Source organism: Capsicum annuum, chromosome 3, assembly GCF_002878395.1.
Source record: "Capsicum annuum cultivar UCD-10X-F1 chromosome 3, UCD10Xv1.1, whole genome shotgun sequence".
Classification (NCBI taxonomy): Eukaryota; Viridiplantae; Streptophyta; class Magnoliopsida; order Solanales; family Solanaceae; genus Capsicum; species Capsicum annuum.
Window position 1 is genome coordinate 157,214,095 of NC_061113.1, and position 23,220 is coordinate 157,237,314.

General features: G+C 29.0%; 1 protein-coding gene across 6 annotated transcripts; it reads right to left on the reverse strand.

Annotated features, from left to right (window-relative positions):
* Positions 1 to 15,522: 15,522 nt before the first annotated feature.
* On the reverse strand, positions 15,523 to 19,432 carry LOC107863462 (G-type lectin S-receptor-like serine/threonine-protein kinase SD3-1). Of its 6 annotated transcripts, none has more exons than XM_016709390.2 (3): positions 19,213 to 19,432; positions 18,344 to 18,432; positions 15,523 to 18,053 (listed from the first exon to the last, which is right to left on the reverse strand). In XM_016709390.2, the coding sequence occupies exon 3, from the start codon at positions 18,025 to 18,027 to the stop codon at positions 15,787 to 15,789; it is 2,241 nt and encodes a 746-aa protein (XP_016564876.1). In that variant the 5' UTR covers positions 18,028 to 18,053; positions 18,344 to 18,432; positions 19,213 to 19,432; the 3' UTR covers positions 15,523 to 15,786. The 6 variants fall into 6 exon arrangements, with proteins under 6 accessions (XP_016564876.1, XP_016564877.1, XP_047264347.1 ...); XM_016709391.2 differs by having other exon boundaries at positions 19,101 to 19,432; XM_047408391.1 differs by having other exon boundaries at positions 15,523 to 17,771; positions 19,213 to 19,431.
* Positions 19,433 to 23,220: the final 3,788 nt, after the last annotated feature.

Below are 23,220 nucleotides of genomic sequence, written 5' to 3' on the forward strand. Positions count from 1 at the left end.
GATTAGAAGTAGCTATGAAATATGTTAGGAATTATCATCAGATCCTCATTCAAAAGATAATTCAAGTCAAATGCCGGAAGCATCTATTGACTTAAATTTAGTATCATATTTAAGCTACAAGTGCTCCTATTTTGCGTTCTTAAAGGACAAATTCTACGCATGCATGAAGCGTGGTAGACTATTCGCTTCCAAATAAAATAATTCTTGAAAAGGATAAAGAGCAAATAATCATAATAAGAAGAAAATATGCTCTTGAAGAGCCTACGACATAACACTTCATAAAACCTTATAAGAGGTTCAGGCACCTGAAAATAATAAAGTGATGAGATCTCAAAATGTTATGTCTCATTGTGAACTGATATGAAATAATATATCATCAACATCTTTGATATAATATTGGCGCAATATTGTGAAAGATTATGAGGATCCGAATTCTACGTTTATTTAAGCATACTAACATAGAAATATTTATCAAGTGACATGAAAGAATGCATCTTGGTAAGCATAAAACTTATTTGATTTTTAGTCCACACACTTGAAGATATCACACATGAAGTGGTGAATATTGTCACTTGACAAAATTCATATGAAAACTTTTGTAACAATTCAAAATGTTTGAAGCATATAAAAGTTTCTGAGGAAACTTATTTATAATCCTTATATTACATAAGTTTATAACATGAAAATCATTGAAACTCTTGGAGAGTTTTCAAAAGCAATAGATTATTTGCTGAAATGAGAAATATATCAATTTGGATTGGTTATGAAGTACCATATCTTAGTGCAATTGGTGCACTCATGTATCTTGCAATTGCTACAAGGCTTGATATATCTTTTTCAGTTAATTTGTTAGCAAGATTGCAGTCCCAATCTTATTGGTCATGCTAATATTGGGTACTTGTCTGACCCATATAAATCTCGATCTCAAATATACAATATGTTCACATGTAGGGATACTGCCATATCTTGGAGATATACAAAATAGTTTATCTAGCCACTTCAATAAACCATGTTGAGATAATAGCTATTCATGAAGCTAGCCGAGAATGTGTACGGTTGAGGTCCATGATACATCTCATTCGAGAAAAATGTGACTTGAAATATGACAAAGTATCCACGATTTTATATGAAAATAATGCAGCATGCATAACACAACTTAAAGAAGGATTCATAAAAGGAGATAGAACAAAGCACACTTCATTAAAGTCTTTCTATACACGTGATATACAAATGAATGGTGATATTAACGTGCAAGAGATTCATTCGAATGACAATATCACTGATTTATTCACTAAGTTTCTTTCAACTACAACTTTCAAGAAGATGGTGCACAAGATCGGAATGCAAAGATTCAAGGATGTTCTCATTAAGTGGAGTTAATACGCATTGTACTCTTTTTTTCTTATGGGGTTTTGTCCCACAGGATTTTTCTTGTAAGGTCTTTAATGAGGCAACCTATATGCATATGATTAGAGATGAGTACTCATTTTTCTTCACTAGGTTTATTTTTCTACTGGATTTTTTCTAGTAAGGTTTTAACGAAGCACATTATCTATCAATTAGACATTCAAAAGGGAGTGTTATAAATGTATTTACATTATAGTGAATGTCTATCAATATCTATCAAGATCTATTTGATATTTATTAGGATTTGAAGCATCTGTCTTTTACTCAGACTAGAATAAATTTTCCCTATAAATAGAAGGGTTCCTTCATTGTAAATCAATCCCTCAAGAATTGCTCAAGATAAAATAACAATTACTCTCTCTATTCTCTTTATTTTTATTTTTTATTCTTAGTTATTTTATAACAGATACTTTACTTTATGCTAATTCAGTTTTTTTTCTTGATTACTAAATGAGAATTCAATTTTTTGGATACTAATGATTCATCCATTTTTATGTTTAATATTGATTTGTTCAATTATAGTCGATCGTTGATCATCATTTTGAAATTTTACACCATTTATGTGGGCCGGTGATTTTTAGAGAAAGAGAAGGGGGATTGGATAGGTTGGGAGGCGTATAAATGAAACTTCTTCTTCTTCTTTTTCTTTGTGGGGGGGGTAGGGGGTAGGGGCGGATTGGATTTATTTTATATTAAAATTTATTTTTATAATTATTTTAAGTGTCACGTGTTTTAATTTGATTTGTTGATTTGCAACATCATCATTCGTAGATTACACACACTTTTTTTTTATTAATTGTGAGAAAAATACCTAATAGGTATTGATTTATTAATATTGTAGTTTCTATTAGAATAAGGGGTTAGTTGAGGGTTCTAAATGAAATTTCAAAACAAGTTCAAGAATTTATTGATGACTTAAATTGATTATTAATTACTCATACCAACTATTTCACTAATTAAAATAATGAAACTGTGTTCACTGTTGGAATATTAACCATGCATTTTCAGCGAAAATGACTATTCAGAGGCCAAAAAAGAGCAGCCAGCCAAAGTCAAAAGAAAACATATACAACCACACGTGTGACCCATCAACAAGACAAGTTAAATTAAAGGGCAACAAATTTCAAAGGAATGACGCATTGTCATATTTCTAAACTTCATACGAATTTTTATTTTGATATTTAAAATAAATTTTATTTCTTTTAAATACTTATATCAACTTCTAATTATATCATTTTAAAACCTTTTGAGCAGTTGGCATATCGCGTGAAACACACCCTTCAAAAGCACATTGAAGACCTTTTTTTATTGATGTGACGTTCTGATTGTCCCACCAACAATAATATTGACTCATACTCACCTATATGTAACTTCTTCCTCATTCCTAATTCTCTAATTTAGCCCTAATTTTTCAAATTACCAATTTTTTTTCTTCTCTTCTTCATTGATTTTTTTCCAATAATTTCTCGAAGAAAACATTCGTACATTCTAATTAATGTAGAAAGAAAAAATAAAAACTCTAGCAAATTGATTAAAAGAAATACGAAGGAAAAAACACTATATCTTATGTAGTTAACTAATATACATATATTTTCACTTTGATTTATTACACTTTGATATTCATTTTTCCCGTTAAAAATAAAGAAGAAGGTGATGGCAGAGTTTTGAAAATAATATAATAAAGAAAAACATGTAAATATGAAAAAATAATTAAAGAATAGATTTGATGGTAGAATCGTAAAACAATATAATAAAGAAAATCATGCAAAGATGAAAAATTAATTAAAGAATAGAGTTGAAGTGACATTTGACCTCCATTGAAGGAGTTCTTGAGGAAATAATGGAAGCTTACTGCATTTTCAATGGAAAATGGATCGAAGATGATCCATGGAAGGGGGTGGGGTGGAGTTGTTTTTGTAAAAAATAAAATGAACAGACAAAGTATGTTAGAGAAGAGTTTCTTTAAAATTTAAAATGGCATATGCAATTATTTTATTTATTGTCTGTCGTGTCATAGGAGAGTGAATTACACTCTTCCTATTTGTGTTGCTCATTATCAAAAAGGTGTCAAAATAACAAAGATAAAGGCTAATTTAGGTGTTTAAAGTGAACAATGTTCATGTTAGTTGCAAAAGTGAAATTCTATGTCATGTTTAGGGGGTTATTAATGTGTTTGAGAAAATTCAAAATGCTAAGTAATTATTTTTTCATCTGTCAAAGCTACCCGATACATGTGTTAGTGGAGAAACTAACAAATGAAGGATCGAAAATTTTGTTCAAAGGTTCAAGTTACAAAGAATCATGATAATACTATAAATATCATTTATTTTTGAGAGAATACTCACAAAAATACCTGAAATTTGACCAGATTACCAGTTGAGCTTACTGAATTTTGCGGGGGTCCTATTACCCCCAAACTTTTTTTCGTATTTTAATGGCATATATGTGTCATTTGGCCCATTGCGTGTTATTCACGCACATTGAGCGCGTGAAAGTGTTAAAAACGTTATAAACTCTTTTTTCTTTGCCAAACAGCCCCTTAATTTTATAATAATTTAAAGTTTTATATTTTTTCATTCTTTTTCTTCCCTCTTCTCTCTTCTCTCTTCTCTCTTCTCTCTTTTTTCTTCTTTCTTCTTTCTTCTTTCTTTCTTTCTTCAACAATGGTTGCTCCATTGTTGAATTGAAATTAAATTCTTGAAGATTTCATTTCAGTTTTTATTCTGAAAGATTAATGAAACTCGTTAATTGAAACTCAATGGAAGATTCGGAAGATTCAAACTCGAAAACTCGCTAATTGAATCTTCCGAGTTCCATTAATGGAAATTGAATCTTCCGAGTTTCATTAACGGAAGATTGAATAGCTTCATACATAGACAGTCTGTATTTTTGTCTTCATACATGAAATTAAATTTTTCGACTCTTCCGAATTCCATTAATGAAAATTGAATCTTTCTTAGAGTTTTCAATTAGCGAGTTTCATTGAATCTTCCATTAATGGAACTCGCTAATTGAATATTCCAAGTTTCAATGGAAAATCTTTGGAATATTTGAAATTGAATTTGGAATAAGAATGGATTTGGAATGTGAAATTGACTCAATGAAATCATTTGGAATATTTAATATGGTTGTAATGGTGAAAAAATATTGAAAGTGATACAATGGAGAAGAAACAGCGCGTGTACCACTCTTTTCACCATAAAAACTGTTTTTTTTTTTGGGGGGGGGGGGGGGATTAATTCCACTTTAAAAAAATTCAAGGGGAATTAATTCCAATTAAAAAAATATAGGGGGGTAATAGGACCCCTGCAAAGTTCAATATGCTCCACTGAAAATTTGGTTAAAGTTTAGGTATTTTCGTGGGTATTATCCCTTTATTTTCTATTCCCAAAATACCTGTAGAAAAATTATTTTGAAGTAATATTTTGATTCTAAAATAAAAGAACACGTGTATAATATAAAATAAAAATTTGTATTTTCCTAGTACCTTTGAAAATATTGTTGTGAGGTGGTGTTCAATTTTTTATTTTGTAAAGTAATTAGACAAAATAAAATAAGTTCCTAAATATATCAAATTTAACTACAAATTATGGGTGAAATTTTTCACATATCTTTAATATAAAAGGTTAGGTACTAATCTTATAAATAACAATAAAATATATCAATATTGGAAACCCATAAATAAAACAAGAAAACAATTTAGTAAAATAATAAATAAATAAATAAATAAATAAATAAACAAATAAAGACACACTAACCTAATTGGGTGTACCAAGGGAAGGAAAACATACACAGCGTTGTATATTACAAAAAATAATTGGATTTATATAATATGATAAAATAAGTTCATGTTAGTTACTTTATAGTAGAATTATTCAAAAAATAGCATTTTAAGAAGTTTATTAGCAAAGTGAAAAAGGAGAAAAATTCCTAACAACTATGCCATCCTAAAGGTGAAATCGATGAGGCAAGAAAGCCGTGATAGGGGAGTAGCCAGAGTAGAGGCGATGTTTAAGGAAAAAGTATCCAGATTACCATGTTAATAGTGACCGAAGAACATGTTATTTAAGAATAATTTAGTATATAGTAAACTAAAATGATCATATTTTGTTATGTGTATGATTGAAGGAAATATTTTGAAAAAAGCATCATATGAAAAATAAATACTTTTTTATCTGATGAAATGTTAGATAAATTCAAAATACTTGTTTTGTATATACTTAAGGATATAGAAATTTTAGATATAAGAAAAATCATATTGGAAAAAATATTTGATAAATATTTTATGACTAGAATAAATTACATACCACACCTACCTACCTACTCTTACAAATACTTACATACCAAACCTACACATCAACCATGATAAATTATGTATATTTAGAATATTGGAAAATGGATATGAAAAATATACAATTAGTAGAAAAACTAATGGAAACCAATCTAGAAAAATATATGATAACTAAGGATATAAAATATATAGAATTCCTTAATGAAAATATAAAAGAATTATTAAGATTAAAACAAACGACGAATAAATACTATGATAAAGTATTTAATTACTAGAATCCAATTTCAAGTTATCCAAGTTATTCGTAGAAACCTAAGCATAATATAAATAATATGACAAGTTATATATCTGATGAAACTAAGATACTTATTTTATATATCATAAAAGACTTAGAATTAGAAGACATAAAGAAAATAATATGGAAAAAAATATTTGATTTTGAAGATGAGTTACTAAGTACTAATTGGATAGAAGATGAATTAGAAAATATAGATTTCTATGGTAAAAATAATTCAGATAGTTATTATTCAGATGGACATTATACAGATTAAAAATGCTAGAATATATTCAAAGAGTTAGAGAAAAACAAAGTTAGCTATACGAAGAAATTAATTATAGAAACCAGCTTAGAAAAGGAAGAAAACAATTGAAAGAAAAATTAATTTGGATAAATAAAACCATAAAACAACTAGAATTAAAAGACAGTTTAGAATATGATTTAGACATAGAATTATTCATAGATGAAAAAGACAGGATAATTAACGAAATACATAACCTAGAATTTAATATCAGATATAGTACAATTAGAATAAATTATTACAAAGAAATTTACAGTATCATAACTACTTTAGGATAAAATGATAGACTATGAGTTTAAAATATTGAAGACAAGATATGGAAGAAATAAAAGCAACAGAGATACTTATGAAAGAGAATTTAATTGAATATTTTATAACAAAAGATATAGAATATTTAGAATACCTTCAAAATAATATACGAGAATTACAAAGACTAAGAGAAAAAAACTAAAGAATATTACAATAAAGCATTTAATCAAATACCATCCAATCACCCCCCAAGATATGAACATAAATAAAAATAAAAATGTTTAGAAAAGTTAAGAAATATCCACACACAAATAAAAATAGTTCCATTAGAGCTATTTTTATTTGTGCGCGGATATTTCTTAACTTCTCTAAACATTTTAATTTTATTAATGTTCATATCTTGGGGAATGATTAGATGGTATTTGATTAAATGGTTTACTGTAATATTCTTTAGTTTTTTCTCTTAGTCTTTCTAATTCTTGTATATTATTTTAAAGGTATTCTAAATATTATATCTTTTGTTCTAAAATATTCAATTAAATTCTCTTTCATAAGTATCTCTGTTGCTCTTATTTCTTCCATATCTTGTCTCCAATATTTTAAATACTCATAGTCTATCATTTTATCCTAAAGTAGTTGTAATACTGCAAATTTCTTTGTAATAATTTATTCTAATTATGCTATATCTGATATTAAATTCTAGGTTATCTATTTCGTTAATTATCCTGTCTTTTTTGTTTATGAATAATTCTATGTCTAAATCATATTCTAAATTGTCTTTTATTTTTAGTTTTTTTATGGTTTTATCAATCCAAATTAATCTTTCTTTTAATTATTTTGTTCCTCTTCTAAGCTAGTTTCTATAATTAATTTCTTTGTATAGCCAACTTTGTTTTTCTCTAACTCTTTGAATATATTCTAGCATTCTTAATCTGTATAATATCCATCTGAATAATAACTATCTGAATTATTTCTACCATAGAAATCTATATTTTCTAATCATCTTCTATCCAATTAGTACTTAGTAACTCATCTTCAAAATCAAATATTTTTTTCCATATTATTTTCTTTTGTCTTCTAATTCTAAGTCTTTTATGATATATAAAACAAGTATTTTAGTTTCATCAGATATATAACTTGTCATATTATTTATATTATGCTTAGGTTTCTTCGAATAACTTGGATAACTTGGAATTGGATTCTAGTAATTAAATGCTTTATCATAGTATTTATTAGTCGTTTGTTTTAATCTTAATAATTCTTGTATATTTTCATTAAGGAATTCTATATATTTTATATCCTTAGTTCTCATATATTTTTCTAGATTGGTTTCCATTAGTTTTTCTACTAATTGTATATTTTTCATATCCATTTTCCAATATTCTAAATATACATAATTTATCATGATTGATGTGTAGGTTTGGTATATAAGTATTTGTAAGATTAGGTAGGTAGGTGTGGTATGTAATTTATTCTAGTCATAAAATATTTATCAAATATTTTTTCCAATATGATTTTTCTTATATCTACAATTTCTATATCCTTAAGTATATACAAAACAAGCATTTTAAATTTATCTATCATTTCGTCATATAAATAAGTATTCATTTTTCATATCATGCTTTTTTCAAAATATTTCCTTCAATCATACACATAACAAAATATGATCACTTTAGTTTACTATATACTAGATTATTCTTAAATAACATGTTCTTCGGTCACTATTAGCATGGTAATCTGGATACTTTTCCCTTAAATAGCGCCTCTACTCGGACTACTCCCCTATCACGGCTTTCTTGCCTCACCAGTTTCACCTTTAGGATGACATAGTTCTTAGGGATTTTTCTCCTTTCCACTTTGTTAATAAACTTCTTAACATGCTATTTTTCAAATAATTCTACTATAAAGTAATTAACATGAACTTATTTTATCATATCATGATTGTCAAGAATTTATGAATTTAGCTATTCATGATTACCAATATAAATACTTGTTCTGGTAAATCTGATAATTCTAGATTTTTCATAGTTATTTGATAATTCATAGCTTTTCTTTGGAAATATACCTATTTTTATTAAATAATTCAAAAGTTTTATGTACAAGAGAGGGTTTTGCTTCAACTCATGAAGACTTGCCCTTTATCTGAGCGGATGCTCGTCTATTTATAATCTAAGAATGAAAACGCATATACTATTTTACTTTACAACTGTCATCTATTCTACAAAAGTATAAAAAAATATCTCTGTAAAGTCCTAAAGCTACTTTTACGAAATTCTAAACTAATAATGGCACTACTTGCCAAAAAAGACTAATAAATGATAAGAAAAGTTAAAAAGGCTAAAACTACTACATAATAATTTACGTAAAAGCTATCTTATTTTCCATATGTCGTTTTTAATTGCTTTTTGATGACTCTTTCTTTCTCCATCCGTAGTTGGTTTTCTTCCGTTGTTGTCTCTATCTTCTTCTTGTCGTATCTGCTGCTTTTTTTATCTTCTTGTTATTGTAACATTACCTCTGGAATAAAGTTGTGTCTGCCACTACATCTGCTGCATATGTGGTCATCGTATCTTTGGCCAACTTGTTTACAGAATTGATCCATATCTTCTTCTGAAATAACTCCTTTCGTAATAGATTTTGTGATTGGTAACTCTTCTGATTTTAGGATCGGCATGACCTATTTTTTTTATCTCTTCTCTGTCATTTTCTCTAATAATTTTACAAGTAGAGTAAACCAATAATTGATTTCTGTTATAATAAATCCAAACTAAGTTTTGATTTATATAATTATTTGTTAACTCAGTCAATATACTGCTAAGTCCAATAACTCTCTTGTTTCGGTAGAAGTTCGGTATCTAATTTTTGGTTATCTCTTCTTGTTCACATATTTCTTCAGGGATTATATAATCTCATGTCATTCCTATCTTGACAACAGTAATTGTCTGTTTTATTTCATCAAACAATATTTCTGCCGGTGCTGAGTAGAAACGGACATAGAATAACTGTCCCTTCATAATCCTCTTATAATCCATAAATCCTTTGTAAATATCTGGAATTCCTGTTAACTCTTCTCCAATAGTTGTGTAGACTATAGATAATAGTCCATAATAGTAACATGAAGTAATTAAGTTTGCACTGGTGCCAGGCAAAGCAATAAATTTGTTATAGCTCTGACATTTTTGTGTAATATATCCTTGGTGTTGTTTTGCTAAATCTTTCCTCTGGATAGGTTTTGTATTTAACAATTTTTGTAAAGTATAAATATTATCAATATATGTACGAGTGATATAGTTATAAGTTTGCTTTTGTTGATTGAATGATTCGGAATATGTGTGTATCTGGGGAGATATAGATGACTCTGATTTTTGTATATTTGGTGTATATGGTTTTGAGAATATCTGGTTGAGGTTATAATTCTTTTTCTTTGGTGGTTCAGTTTTATTTTGAGTGACTATATTCTTTCCTTTGGATACATCTCCTGCGCCTGCAGCTGTAACTGTAATTTCGTTAGTAATTTGAGTTTTTAGGTGTTTCTCATCGTCACCTTCTAGGTCTAGTTTTTTAATGTGCTCTTCCTGCACAATATCTTTGCTAATAATTTTTTCTTATTTTTTATAGTGCTCAACCTGCACTTTTAAATCTGTAACTTTAGTAGTTAATGTGATAACTCGTTCCTGTAATAACTTCATTTGTTCAAAGACTTGTAATATTAAGTCTGTTTGGGTATCTTTAACATCAGCTTCTTCCATTGGTAAATCAGTTTGAGTAGCTTTGTCTTGATATGTAATCTGCAATAATATTCTTGTCAGTCTTGATTAATTCAATCATAAATGTAAAATTTAATATATTCAATACTAATCTCTGAATTTTCTTTGTCGTAACTGAGTTTTGTATTTTTTTTGTCAACCACCATCGAACCTGGGTATTATCTGTTCTCACAATAAATTTGTTATATACAATATATGGTTCAAATGCTAATAAACATTTATATAATGAATATAATTCTTTTCTATTTATTTCTCATTTTATTTTTGTTTCATTAAATGTACCTAAGTAGTATCTACAATGGTGTTCTAAGTTTTCTTCATATCTATATTTAAGTACTCCTCCATAACTATATTCACTTACGTTTGCTTTTACTAATATATGTAAATTTTTTCTTTTCATCTAGGAATTGTAATTTTGGTAATTCTTTATAAGTATTTTTATTTTCCGAACTTGTTTTTTTATCTTTTTCGCTGTAATTATATTCTACATCCTTTTTTAATTTTTTCTGTAAAGGCTTTAGGTTTTCTGCTGATATTGGTATATATTCTCTTACTTGGTTTACTAATCCCAAAAATGATTGTAATTTCTTTTTTGTATCTAATTCTTATTTTGAATTTATTATTTTTTGTACTATATGTTGTTGAATTTTTACTCCACTTTTATTTATTTGTATTTCTAAAAACTCTATCTGGTTTTACATAATTTCGGCTTTCTTTTTACTTAAACTTATTCCCGATTTTTCTATTATATCTGTAAATTGTTCTAATAATTTTAAATATTCCTCTTTAGTTTTGTGTATAGTAGTATATCATCTATGTATACTATACAATTAGGTAATATAACTATCCATAAAGTGTTGAAATCTACCTGGTGCATTTTTATATCCAAATGGTAATACGTTCTATTCATAAAATCCTTGTGGTACCGTAAATGCGGTTAATTCCTTAGAATCTTCATCTAACTTTAAGTGGTAAAATTTTGATTTACAGTCAAATTTACTAAAGTAATTATATCCTTGTATTTGTCTTATTTTTAATATCTTATTTGGTATTGGATAATTGTATGTCATAGTTTTTGCATTTAAATTTCTATAGTCAACAACCATTCTATTTTTTCCTCTTTTTTGTTCACTATGTTTATTTACTATAAATGTTGGACTATTGTATTTAATATTACTTTTTTATATATATATTTTTTCTAATAATTCATCTATATGCATTTTAAATTCTTTTAAATCGTCAAAATTATATGTTAATGGTTTTTGAGTTATTGTGCTATTTTTATCTATTAATTCAATTTTTATAGTAGTTTTATGTTTTTTCCCATCTTTTTAATGGATTTTCACTATATAATTGTCTTAATCTTTTCTTTATTATTTCTACCTTATCTATTGAAAATATAGTTATTATTTTTTTATTTATCGAAAATACAACTAGTTCTACTGTGTCTTCTGTATTTTTTATATTTTCTAACTTTTGTGTAATATTTTCACTTCCTTTTATCCAATCAGTTTTCTTTCTTATTTTATTAATAACTCTTTTTGCTCTTACTTTTTATTTACATGGTGTTGTAAACCACCAATCGGTTTTAGTTATTATATGTGGGTATAATTTATCTAAAATGGCATTCCTAAAAGCATATCTTTTGATGTTAGTTCATAATTATAGATTTCTTCTATTGTTATTATTTTATCCCATATCTGTATTTTTACATTCTTAACTTTATATGTAATTAAGTTTCCTTCATTATTAAATCCTTTGACTACTATTGGTACTTTTAGCTTATACTATTTATCTTCTGGTAAACAGTTGTATCTACATAAATTTGTTTCTGCTCCTGTATCTATCATACGTGTATAATACCTATTATAATATCCTTCTACTATTATTTTGAATAATTTTTCTTTATTATATGTTAAAGATAATTGTGTATGTTCTATATTGTATGGTTTTATTTGTTCTAACCATTTTATTCCTAATATTATGTCTGTTTTTTGCATTTCTTCCTTTATTTCAAATTCTATTTTTTTTTCTAACTCCTATTATTATTTCTTTTTTTGTCGTATCCTTAATGTTTATTAGACTCCTTGGTAGATCTGGGCATATATTACTATTAGATTTTATTTCTTCACTTTTTACTAGATATTTTGCTATATAATTTTCTTCTTGTCCTGTGTTTAAGAGTATTAAATATTCTTTTTCATTTATTGTTCCTGTTATGTAATATTGATTTAAATTAACTGTTGAAGTTGTTTCATAACTTGTTCTTTTTTATGAGTTTGATGATTCTGATTTTCATGAGCTATTTTTTTTATGTACTTATTCTATCATTTATTATTTCTAAATCTTCTTCTATGTCTATATTTTTGTAACTATAATCATTATTATCAATTGTTTTTACGAATTGTTCAAAAGGACTTTCTATTTGTATTTTATTAATTTTATTTTTTTCTGTTATTTTATGTTTTGTTGTTAATACATATAGATTTTTACATCTTGCTGTAAATATTTTACTTCCTGGGGTTAGTTCTATTCCTGATATTTTTCAATATAATACTAATGATTTATCTATATTTTTATCTGTTATTGCTACTGAATAATTCGCACTTATTATAAATTTAAATTTTTGGTATATTAAATTTCCTTTTATAGCAGTTATTATACTTTTTTCTATAGGTTTTATAATTCTATTATCTGCTAAATATAATTCTATTGATGTATCTATTCCTTCTCTAAAACATGCTTTTATTGGGTCTTTACTTTTTATGTCGTTTATTTCTTTATTAATTATTCTTTTTGTTACTAGTGGTATACTAGCTCTTCCTTTTGCATATCTACCGTCTATTACATGTTCTTTTTGGCTTACTACGTAGTATTCTTCCTTTTTTCTACTAAATATATTTTTCATTGTTGGTATCTTAAATATTTTTTCTACACTTAGGTCTAACTCTTTTCCTTTTATTTCGTCAAATATATTATTATCAAATATTATTTTTTGATCTATTCCTTCTTCATTTAAATATTCTTCCTTTGTTATTATTTTTATATCTTCTTTAGTTATTTGGTTCATTTTTATATCTTCTTCAGTTATTTGATTCATCTAATTCACTATTTATTTCATTATCTGTTTCATTCTCCGAAATTTCATATGTACTATCTTCACTTTCTAATTCATAATCTATATAATCTATTTGCATGTATTTTGTATTTTCTATTTTTATTTCTGATATTTGTTTCTTTTTTGAATTTTTAGGCATTTTACAATCTCTAGCTAAATGTCCTAGTTTTTCACAATTATAACAAGTACATTCTTTTATAGATTTCTTTTTCCTATATGGTCTTTTATGTTTATAATATTTTACATAATATCTTTTTCTTGATTTCTTATACTTATATTTTGATTTCTTATATTTTTTATGTCTTTTTTTTCTTAAAATATCTTTCTTCAATCCAACTTGAGGTGCTATTTTATCTTTGCAACATGCTAAATTTCTTATTAATGTTTTTTCCATTTGTATTTCTTCTCTATATTTTTCACATAGATTTCTATACCATTATTGTAAAAATTTTATTCTTGCTCCTAGGATATCTACTATTTTTGCTTCATCCCAACTCTTTATTATTTTTAAACTAAATGGTTCAGGTAATTTACTAAAATATAATCTTCTTATTTCTTTACTTTCTTTTATATTATATGTTTCTTTATAATAATATTTTTTAAATGCACACGTATACTCATCTATATAGCACATATTAAATATTGTTAGTTTTAACATTAAATTTCTATTTATATCTTTTTCTTTATTTTATTCTGCTTTTTCTGTTGTCATACTACAAAATTCATAAACTAAGCATGATAACAAGTTATAAACATATAACCTAAATTATTATTAGCAATTTAAATCAATTTCAAATAATAATAAATAATAAACTTAAAAGAAAACTGAACATTTAAAAATATTAGTAATATCTCGCTCACTACTAATCTTAGTAGCACTATAATTAATGTGGAGTCTTGACCCACAGCTAATGACTTACTTAAAAGTCTACCAAAGTACAGCATAAAAACGTTGCCCATGACAAGCTCGATTCAACGAGCTCCTTTTTTGTTGACCCTGCAAATACCAGAGCTACGCCTCTTCATTCAGTTAAACGGGCTCATTTTATTCATACATACATATTTTCAAAAAATTAATAAATGTATAAAGAAAAATAAATTCAGCGAAGGGAACTAATGTAGGTCCGCCCCCGACAGCAAGAATTCCGTGAAATGATCGAAGTGTGCATAACATGGACTCCACTTCTTTAAAAAATAAAAAAATAAAAAGGCAAACTTCCATTTCAGCATAGAGATCTCCATATTGAAACCTCATCCGCCACCTCTTGGACACTTAGGACTGGACATTATTTGGCTCAAATCAGAAAAATCAAAGCATCAAATAGGACTGGACATTATTTGGTTCAAATCAGAAAAATCAAAGCATCAAATAGAAATTTAATTTTGGTTTCCGTTTTCGAATTTAAACAGTTCGACTTTTGGTTTTCTTGAAAAAATTTTTTGATTAATCCGAAAAATCAAAATTATATATATATATATATATATTCAGTATAAATATAATATATAATAAGTAATTGAAATCGCCAAACGTCTTATGAGTTACGTCCCTAACCCTAAGTGTTCATTTCAACACTGGTTGTTGAGATGTTTCAGGCTTTCAGCGGCACTTCGAGGAGACGAGACGAGTGTCAAGTTTCCGGCTGCAATTATATATTATGTTAAACTTATGGTTATTTCATTTCATTTCATACGTGTTGAGTGATTTATATTTGGGAATGAAAAATAGGTTTGGAAAAAAATCATTTTTTCTAGAAAAATCACCAATTTTAAATGCCTAGTCATGACAAAGGCTCACTACTTTAATCTTCAAAACCGAAATAAAAATCCGAAATAATCGAACCGAATTTGTAGAAACCAAACCAAATCGAATTTATTTTGGTTTAGTTACGTTTGTCATTTTCATCAATCCGAAATCAAAAAATCGAACCGATATTAAACAACCAAATCGAACAAACCGAATGTCCACCCCTACACTGACTAATAAAAAGGCCAGAGCCAATTGATGGCACAAACCAAGGAGACATTTTGGGCAGATTTATGGAAGTTTAGTCACCTCCAAGAAAATGTCCAACTGTGAAAACATGTGATAAGCAGCTATAATAAACCTGAACAGAATCAAAAACTTTAAAAAGAAACCTGGATTTCTGAATCAGGATTCTCTAAGACAAAAATTGCACTTGGACGGTTACATACCAATGTTACAGTTTTAGAAGAGGCAGAGTGAGGATGCTCGTCTTGAAAACTAGGCATTCTACATTGTGCCTAGTTGTAGGTGCCTGATAGTCAGTTCTGTACAGAAACTGAGGACTGAACGGGAATAAAATATACGAATTAGAACTTTTACAGTTCTGAATATGATTCACATGGTGATTCGTCTTAAGGTGACCGCTGTTGATTATGAGCAAAAGGAGGTGGTGGAGGATCGACAGTCAGATTTCCCTCTAGTACCTTGACTACCTCTCCTATTGATGGCCTCATACGTTCATCACCTTGTAAGCACCAAAATGCAATTCTTAATGCACGTTCTAGCTCTTGCAAATCGACTCCACCGACAATTCGCTGATCCATGGCCATTTCCTTTTCAGCTTTGACCCATTTTTCATATGCCCAATAACAAGCCTCATCAGCATTTCGCCATCCGGTTATTAATACCACCATCATTTTGCCAAAATCTCTTACATCTGCCTCCGCCAGACCCCCGCTACTGGAGGCCTCAGCTTTAATTGTCCTCAGCCCAAATTCACTAACTTTAGCCTCTAATTCATCATCTAAGACCACATTTTCACATTTAAGATTTCCATGACTAACAAACTCCCTACACCCTGTATGCAAGTAAGATACGGCCCTTGCCACTGACAAACATATATCGATTCTTTTTCTCCACGTCAATCTCTTGCACATTCTAGGTTCTTCTAAACATTTGTCAACCGAACCATATTTTGCGAGCTCATAAACCAATAACCTACGGCCGGACTCACAGCAATAACCGTCCAGCCTCAAAAGATTTTTGTGGTATATGCTTCCTATTTTGAGGACTGCAGTCCGGAACCTCCTCTCTTCTATAGAGGCATTGAGATCTTTAACTGCAACAAGCCTGTTATCTGGAAGTACACCTTTGAACACATTCTGCCCAATTTGTTGCTTAAAATTGTCTGTCAGATCTTTGATCTCCGAGTAAGAAAACATGATGCAGCCAGTAGCATTAGGCACTATATGAGGTGAAGCAGATTTCTGCATCATATGTTTCCTTCTCCTGAAAAGGTAAACTCCAATCCCGAATTGAAGCATGAGAAACACAACAATTGACGCAGCAGCAACTTCTAACAGACAAGCAACACAGATTTTCTGTGATACCTTTCTCAGAGCAGATACAGGTGCAGGTAAAACAGCAATTGGGTCTAAACAAGTCTTGACAAAAGTAACGGAACCCAAAGAAGGATCTGATTGACCGCCAACATACTGGGAGTTCATAATGTGACATTGTGCAGTGCCATTGTTGACAAAGGATGCGGCATGGCAGGATGGATCTTTCTGACACAGACTTCTACACTGATGCAAACTGGTTTGCACAACTGTTTTGTTTGGTGGGTATATCCCATACAAGTACACATGATCATAGCGGTTCATGGATGAACCAGATTCACAACTAGGTTTGTATGGAATTAGACATTCAGATTTTGAGTCTATTGTGGATCTAAATGGACACTGACAAAAATAAGAGTCAGATGCATTAAAGATGCATATACCATTGTTAGCACAGGTTGCAAAGACATCACACTGATTAATTATAGCTTGCCAAACTGTTCTCCATGAAGTTGCATTATTTTCCCATGAGTATATCCGAAGATTACCATCAAAATCTAGTCTCAAGAACCGAAACTTCACATCAGAATCGTTGTGGTCCTCACCATAGACAGACCAAACAGCTTGCGATCTCTGATCAAGTAGTCGGAGGATTCCATCAGAGCCAAGAATGGCTTGCTTAGCAGAATGAGGACCTCCAACACTCCAGTAAATGACACTAGTCTCCCACCTAAGCTGCATTTCACCAGAAACATTCATATGAAGACTGTAATAACTTGTTAACGAACCCCTGCTAGAAGCTCGAAGAGACTGGCCAACAGATAAAATCTGGCCAGAAAGCATTGTGTCAGATGGACTTTCGAAACTCTGCCAAACAGCACTCTTATTCCTATTTAACAGGACAAAGTTTCCATCATCAAGAAGAACAGCTGATTCAACAGATGCATTGCCAGTTTTGCTTTGCCAAACAGTTTTTCCCTTTGCTGGATCAAACAATATCATTTCCCCAGTTGGAGAAAGCTCAAAATATGCTTTGCTACTAACTTTAACATTCCACCCTGCAGTCCAAATGGCTGTTTGTTCACTGCTAGGTATATAAATTGCATTAAAACGGACACCAAAGCTATACTGGTCAGAGAAGTTCAAGAATCCAATTGCATAGTCCCTGTTGGTTGAGAACCAATAATTGTTCTCTTCTACTGTTAGTTTGGAACCCAAAGGAATTTGTGAACTGACTACTGAAAGAAACCAGGACCCGATAGAGATAGAAAGCAACAAATTAGAATAAGAGGCTATTCTGTCTCCTCTACCCATATCTGTTACTACTTGGGGAAGAAGCTCTGCATATTAACATAAAATATGTTCAGCCATTCCACTGGATAACGATGAGCAAGAAATTGATATTGGGCTATTAACTTATATCAGTAATTTAGCAACTGTAAAGGTATAGTATCAAGTAATACTCCAGCCGCAAAAATGACTACGGAAAATAAGAAAACAAAACCAGGTAAAAACTGTTAAAACACAAAAACTAACAATAGATTCCAGGTTGCACCAAAAAGATAAACAAAAGGTGGGAAAATAATGCAGATACAATTGAAGGAGAAGGGAAGTATTGAGAGTTTGGTACCTCAGAAAGGACATCCAGACCACATCAGTTGGACGAAGCTGTCAATGAATACTGCCTGCTGACACTTTCTTGAAACAGCAAATGCTTTCCTATAAGAAATTTGCCATGTGAGAAAACAAAAGATCCACAGCTTATGATTGAATTTAAAAGCTTATGACCTACAGATGGATCATAAGATAACAGTAAACAAAGAAAATTAAGTAGCTTTGGATTGAAATTCTGGCTCAAAACTTCAAATGGGACACTATTTTGATCAATATATTGACCCTTATGCATATTCAATCACTTTCCTGTGATTTAGAGTGACGACTAAAAAATGTTTTGCAAGCATCCCAAGTTGAAAGCCTAACCAAAAATTAATTAAACAAAATATTAAAAGTCAATATAGACGCATAGACTTGAAAACATAAATGCCTTTGACAAAATACGCGCTGCAAAGAAACCGTGTGTCCGCACACACATATACCAACATATATATCCCAAATTTTCTAAGCGAAAAAAGAGCAATTTAGGCAAGATAGAAAATCACTAATAAAGAAAGATAAAAGAACATATCTAATAAGTGCACATGCAAGAGAGATTTTTCTAGTTTCTACGGAAAAAAAATGAATCTTTGCATCCCAAATTTAGGGCAAAATTGAAAAACTAATCACTTTAGGCATAAGATAAATCCAAAAGTTGAAGATCCTAAAATGGGTATTTCTAAACTTGAAGAAAACGAGAACCCAAAGAGTAAAAAAGCTTTAAAATGCAGTACCCAGAATTTTTCCAAAGAAATGGCTAGAGTGAAACAGATAGTTGGTAATATTGGCGAAGTTTGCGTGATGAGTGAAAGAGATGTGACTCACCAGTAGAGAGGGAAAACTTACGTGCCTCACACTGTAGATATTTCAACTTTTTCATCTTATCCTGAAAAAGCAAAGGACTGCCGGAAAATGAACAGAGAAAAATTTTCTGATGAGGAAAGGGGAATGGTCTGAAAACACACTGACAACTGTTTCTTTCCAATCTTGGAGAATTTTTTCTTACACATTGTTTGGATGGTGTTTTTTGTGATGATATGGTATATGATTAAAAGAGAATTATGTTTGTTTTTGATTATTTTTTAAAATATATAATGTCGTATTATCTAGTTTTATGATTTGATAATTATGAAAATGCTCACTTTATCTAACAGTTAATTTGATAGTATCCAATAATTTAGTTATTCTGTTTTTTTAATTAGGTTCTTACTTAATATTACTCCCTTTATCTCATTTTATGTGTCATTATTTTTTTTTTGATTCGTCCTAAAAATTATTTTTTTTTATTTGATAATTATTTAAATACACAATTTCACTTTTACTTTTATTAATCCCATTTAATTAAAAAAAGATAGTAGCACATTTTTTGCTAAAAAACAATTTGGTAAACATTACTAAGTTTTCCCTTATTTCTTAAATTCCGTGTCCGATCAAATAACGATACATAAAATGAGGCGGAGGATGTATATAATATTATTTTAGTCTTTGTTCTATATTATTTAATTCGACCTCATATCCCGACCTTCATTCATCAATAATATTATTTTACTTTTTATTCTATATTATTTAACTCGACCTCATATCCCGACCTCCACCCATCAACCACCCCAACCCCCGGCCACCCCTACACCTCAATAAGTTATTTTTTATTTTTTAAATTTCTTTGTTAGAAAATTTTAAAATTTATTCTTATCTCACCCCTACCCCGACCCCACTATCCCTATTTTATTTTTTAAAATAATTTATTTTTTAAAAGCATGTCAAAAAATTTTCTTACCTCAACCTCACCCACCCTTCTCGCTCCCCACCACTAGGGATATGCAAAAATTTAACCGACCGATAAATCGAACCGATAAAAATGTCATTGATTTATTATTATTGGGTTATTTGGTTAACATTTTTTTAATAATTTTATAAGAAAAAATTATTGAATTATTGGTTCGGTTTAATTTTTTCTTATTGGGTAAGCCGATAACCCAATAAGAATATATATATGTGTGTGTATGTGTGTGCATATATATATATATACATATATATACTAGTCCAATGTACGTGCGTTGCACGTGTATATTAGTTAAGTAATAATAAAGGCATATAAAAATTGAATTATTGTGTGAAAGTTATATTATAAAGTATGAAATTAAAAAATAAAATATATTTTTTTTGATATAAAGTGTAATTAAATATGAATATGATAATTCAGAGTTACTCGAGAAAATTGAAGGAAAGGTGTCTTTTAAGTCTTGAATAAAGGATTGGTGACATTGACCAACTTAAATGGTCAAACATAAATAAAAAACTTGATTAGGTTAATTGTGGACTTGATTAATATTTTTCAAACTTTTTAATCTTTTAAAAAATACAAATTAACCCATACTCACAAAACTTCCCTCTCTCTGTAAATCAATCTCTCTTCTCTCTTTCTCTCGATAGTTTCTCTCTCTAACTTCTCTCAACCAACAACTTTCCAAATTTCTCCCTTCAATCTTGTGCAACTTCAACCTCTGACAACAAATAATTTTGAGTTCTTGCCTGTTCCTTTTTTACTTTCAACCGTCGGTCGACGTGATAACATTCTCCAGCGACAATAACTACGAGTTCTTCATCATTTCTTTTCGATTTTCACAGGTAAAAAATTATGGCTTTTAAGTTATGACGAAAACGAGGAACTTGATTTGTTGGTGTGTTATTTTTTTAAATGTTTGTTATTTTTTAGTTGAATTTCTCATCTGGATGTATCTGCTACTGCTATTTTTTAACAATGGATAAACACATAAAGTGAATCCATTAGATGAGTAATCTGTTGCGACATATATGACTAATTTGTTGCACAAAGTAGTAATCTGTTGCAACATATATGACTAATATGTTGCGCAGATTAGTAATCTGTTGCAACATATATGGCTAATCTGTTGTGTAGTTTCGTAATATGTTGCAACATATATGACTAATTTGTTGTAACATATATGACTAATCTGTTGCAACATATATGACTAATCTGTTGCAATAAATGAGTAATTTGTTGCAACATGTATGACTAATCTGTTGCAATATATATGACTAATTTGTGAACAGATGAGTAATCTGTTTCAACATATTTGACTAATTTATTGTAATAAATGAGTAATCTGTTGCAACATATATGACTAATCTGTTGCAACAGATTACTCATCTGTTGGATTCGTTTTATAGTGTCGAACTTGAATCCAACATATGGGCCATCTGTTACAACAGATTAGTCATATATTGTAATAAATTACTCACTTGTGGCAATAGATGACTCATATGTTGGATTCATGTTGCAGGTTCTATCCATTGTAGTAGTAACAGATACACCAAATAAGAAATTCAACAAAAATCATAATTTTACTTACAAAATAAGCTATGAAGTAATGTACAAGTGATATACGAAGAAAATTTGACCTAAAATTTTTTTAAAAAATTTCAACAGGGGCACAACGAATAAGTAAAGCACATGAAAAATTTCATGAAACAGGTAAAGAAGACAAAAATTATATATCATATATCAAATGTACAAGGATCAAGGGGACAAATGTTTGAGTTCTCCTAAAAACGTTTAAGTTTCCTAGTATTTTAATTGCTTTCTAATAGTTGACCCATCTGTTACAATAGATTTTCTATTTGTTTGATAATTTCCAACAGATGAATCATCTGATGCAACATGTTAGTCATCTGTTGATTCAAATTAAGCAATTATTAGTAATAACTAAATTGATTTAGCTAAAATTATAGACGTCTCTACACAATGGGACAAACATTTGTGTTCTCCTAAAAATATTTGAGTTCCCTAGTATTTTAATTATCTTTCAACAGATTATCTATTTGTTCCAATAAGTTAGTCATCTATTGCAACAGATGTTTATAATAGCTTAGTCATTTGTTTATTCAAATTAAGCAATTATTAATAATAACTAAATTTATTTAATTAAAATTGAAGACAAGTCTTTAATACAAGACCTTAGACAAGGGGACAAATGTTTGAGTTCTCCTAAAAATATTTGAGCTTTAGTATTTTAAATTGTTTTTCAACATATATCTTGTCTATTTAATAATTTTTAATAGATGAGTCATATGTTGCAACAATTTAGTCATCTGTTGCAACAGATGTCTATATTTGTTTGATAATTTTCAATAGATGAGTTAGCTATTGCAACAGGTTAGTTATCTGTTGCAATAGATGTCTGTATCTGTTTGGTCATTTTTAACAAATGTCTTTAACTGGTTGGTCTTTTCCAACAGATTACTCATCTATTGCAACATATTATTCATTTATAAACCATTATTAGTAATAACTAATTGATTTAGCTAAAATAAAATATGAATTAATAAGTTCAATTACAATTTCGATTAATCTCATAGTTACACGATCAACTAAGTATGTTTATCCTAAGTAGAGTGATCAATTGACCAATTTTATTTGAAATGATTCAAACTAATCCATCATTTGAAATAACTATATTGATTTAACTAAAATTAATCCATCATTCAATCTTTTGTAAATAGGTCTCCTCAGCTCTATCTCTTGCATCTTGTCTTACATAAAACCGTCATTATATCTCCAATCACTTCTCTTTCAAAAATAAATTTCTTGTTCGTCCGTTGAGGTATGTTTTATTTTCTTGTTCTAATATGAAAATTATTAACATGCATCTATTTTTTAGTTAAGTTTCACATTTCTTTTGTTAAACTACCAGTTGGTACTATATGTGATTTAGTGTTTTACGTTATTTGTTCATGTATGTTCTAGCTATGACTGATCTGATTTGGTACATGGCGATTCTGCTTGACACCGAGTAGGAACTTGAAACGCTGGTTCATGAACTCGAGTGAGAG

Coding starts and splice junctions, on each gene's coding strand:
- LOC107863462 (XM_016709390.2), bottom strand. CDS start 18,027: ATGGGTAGAGGAGACAGAATAGCCTCTTATTCTAATTTGTTGCTTTCT.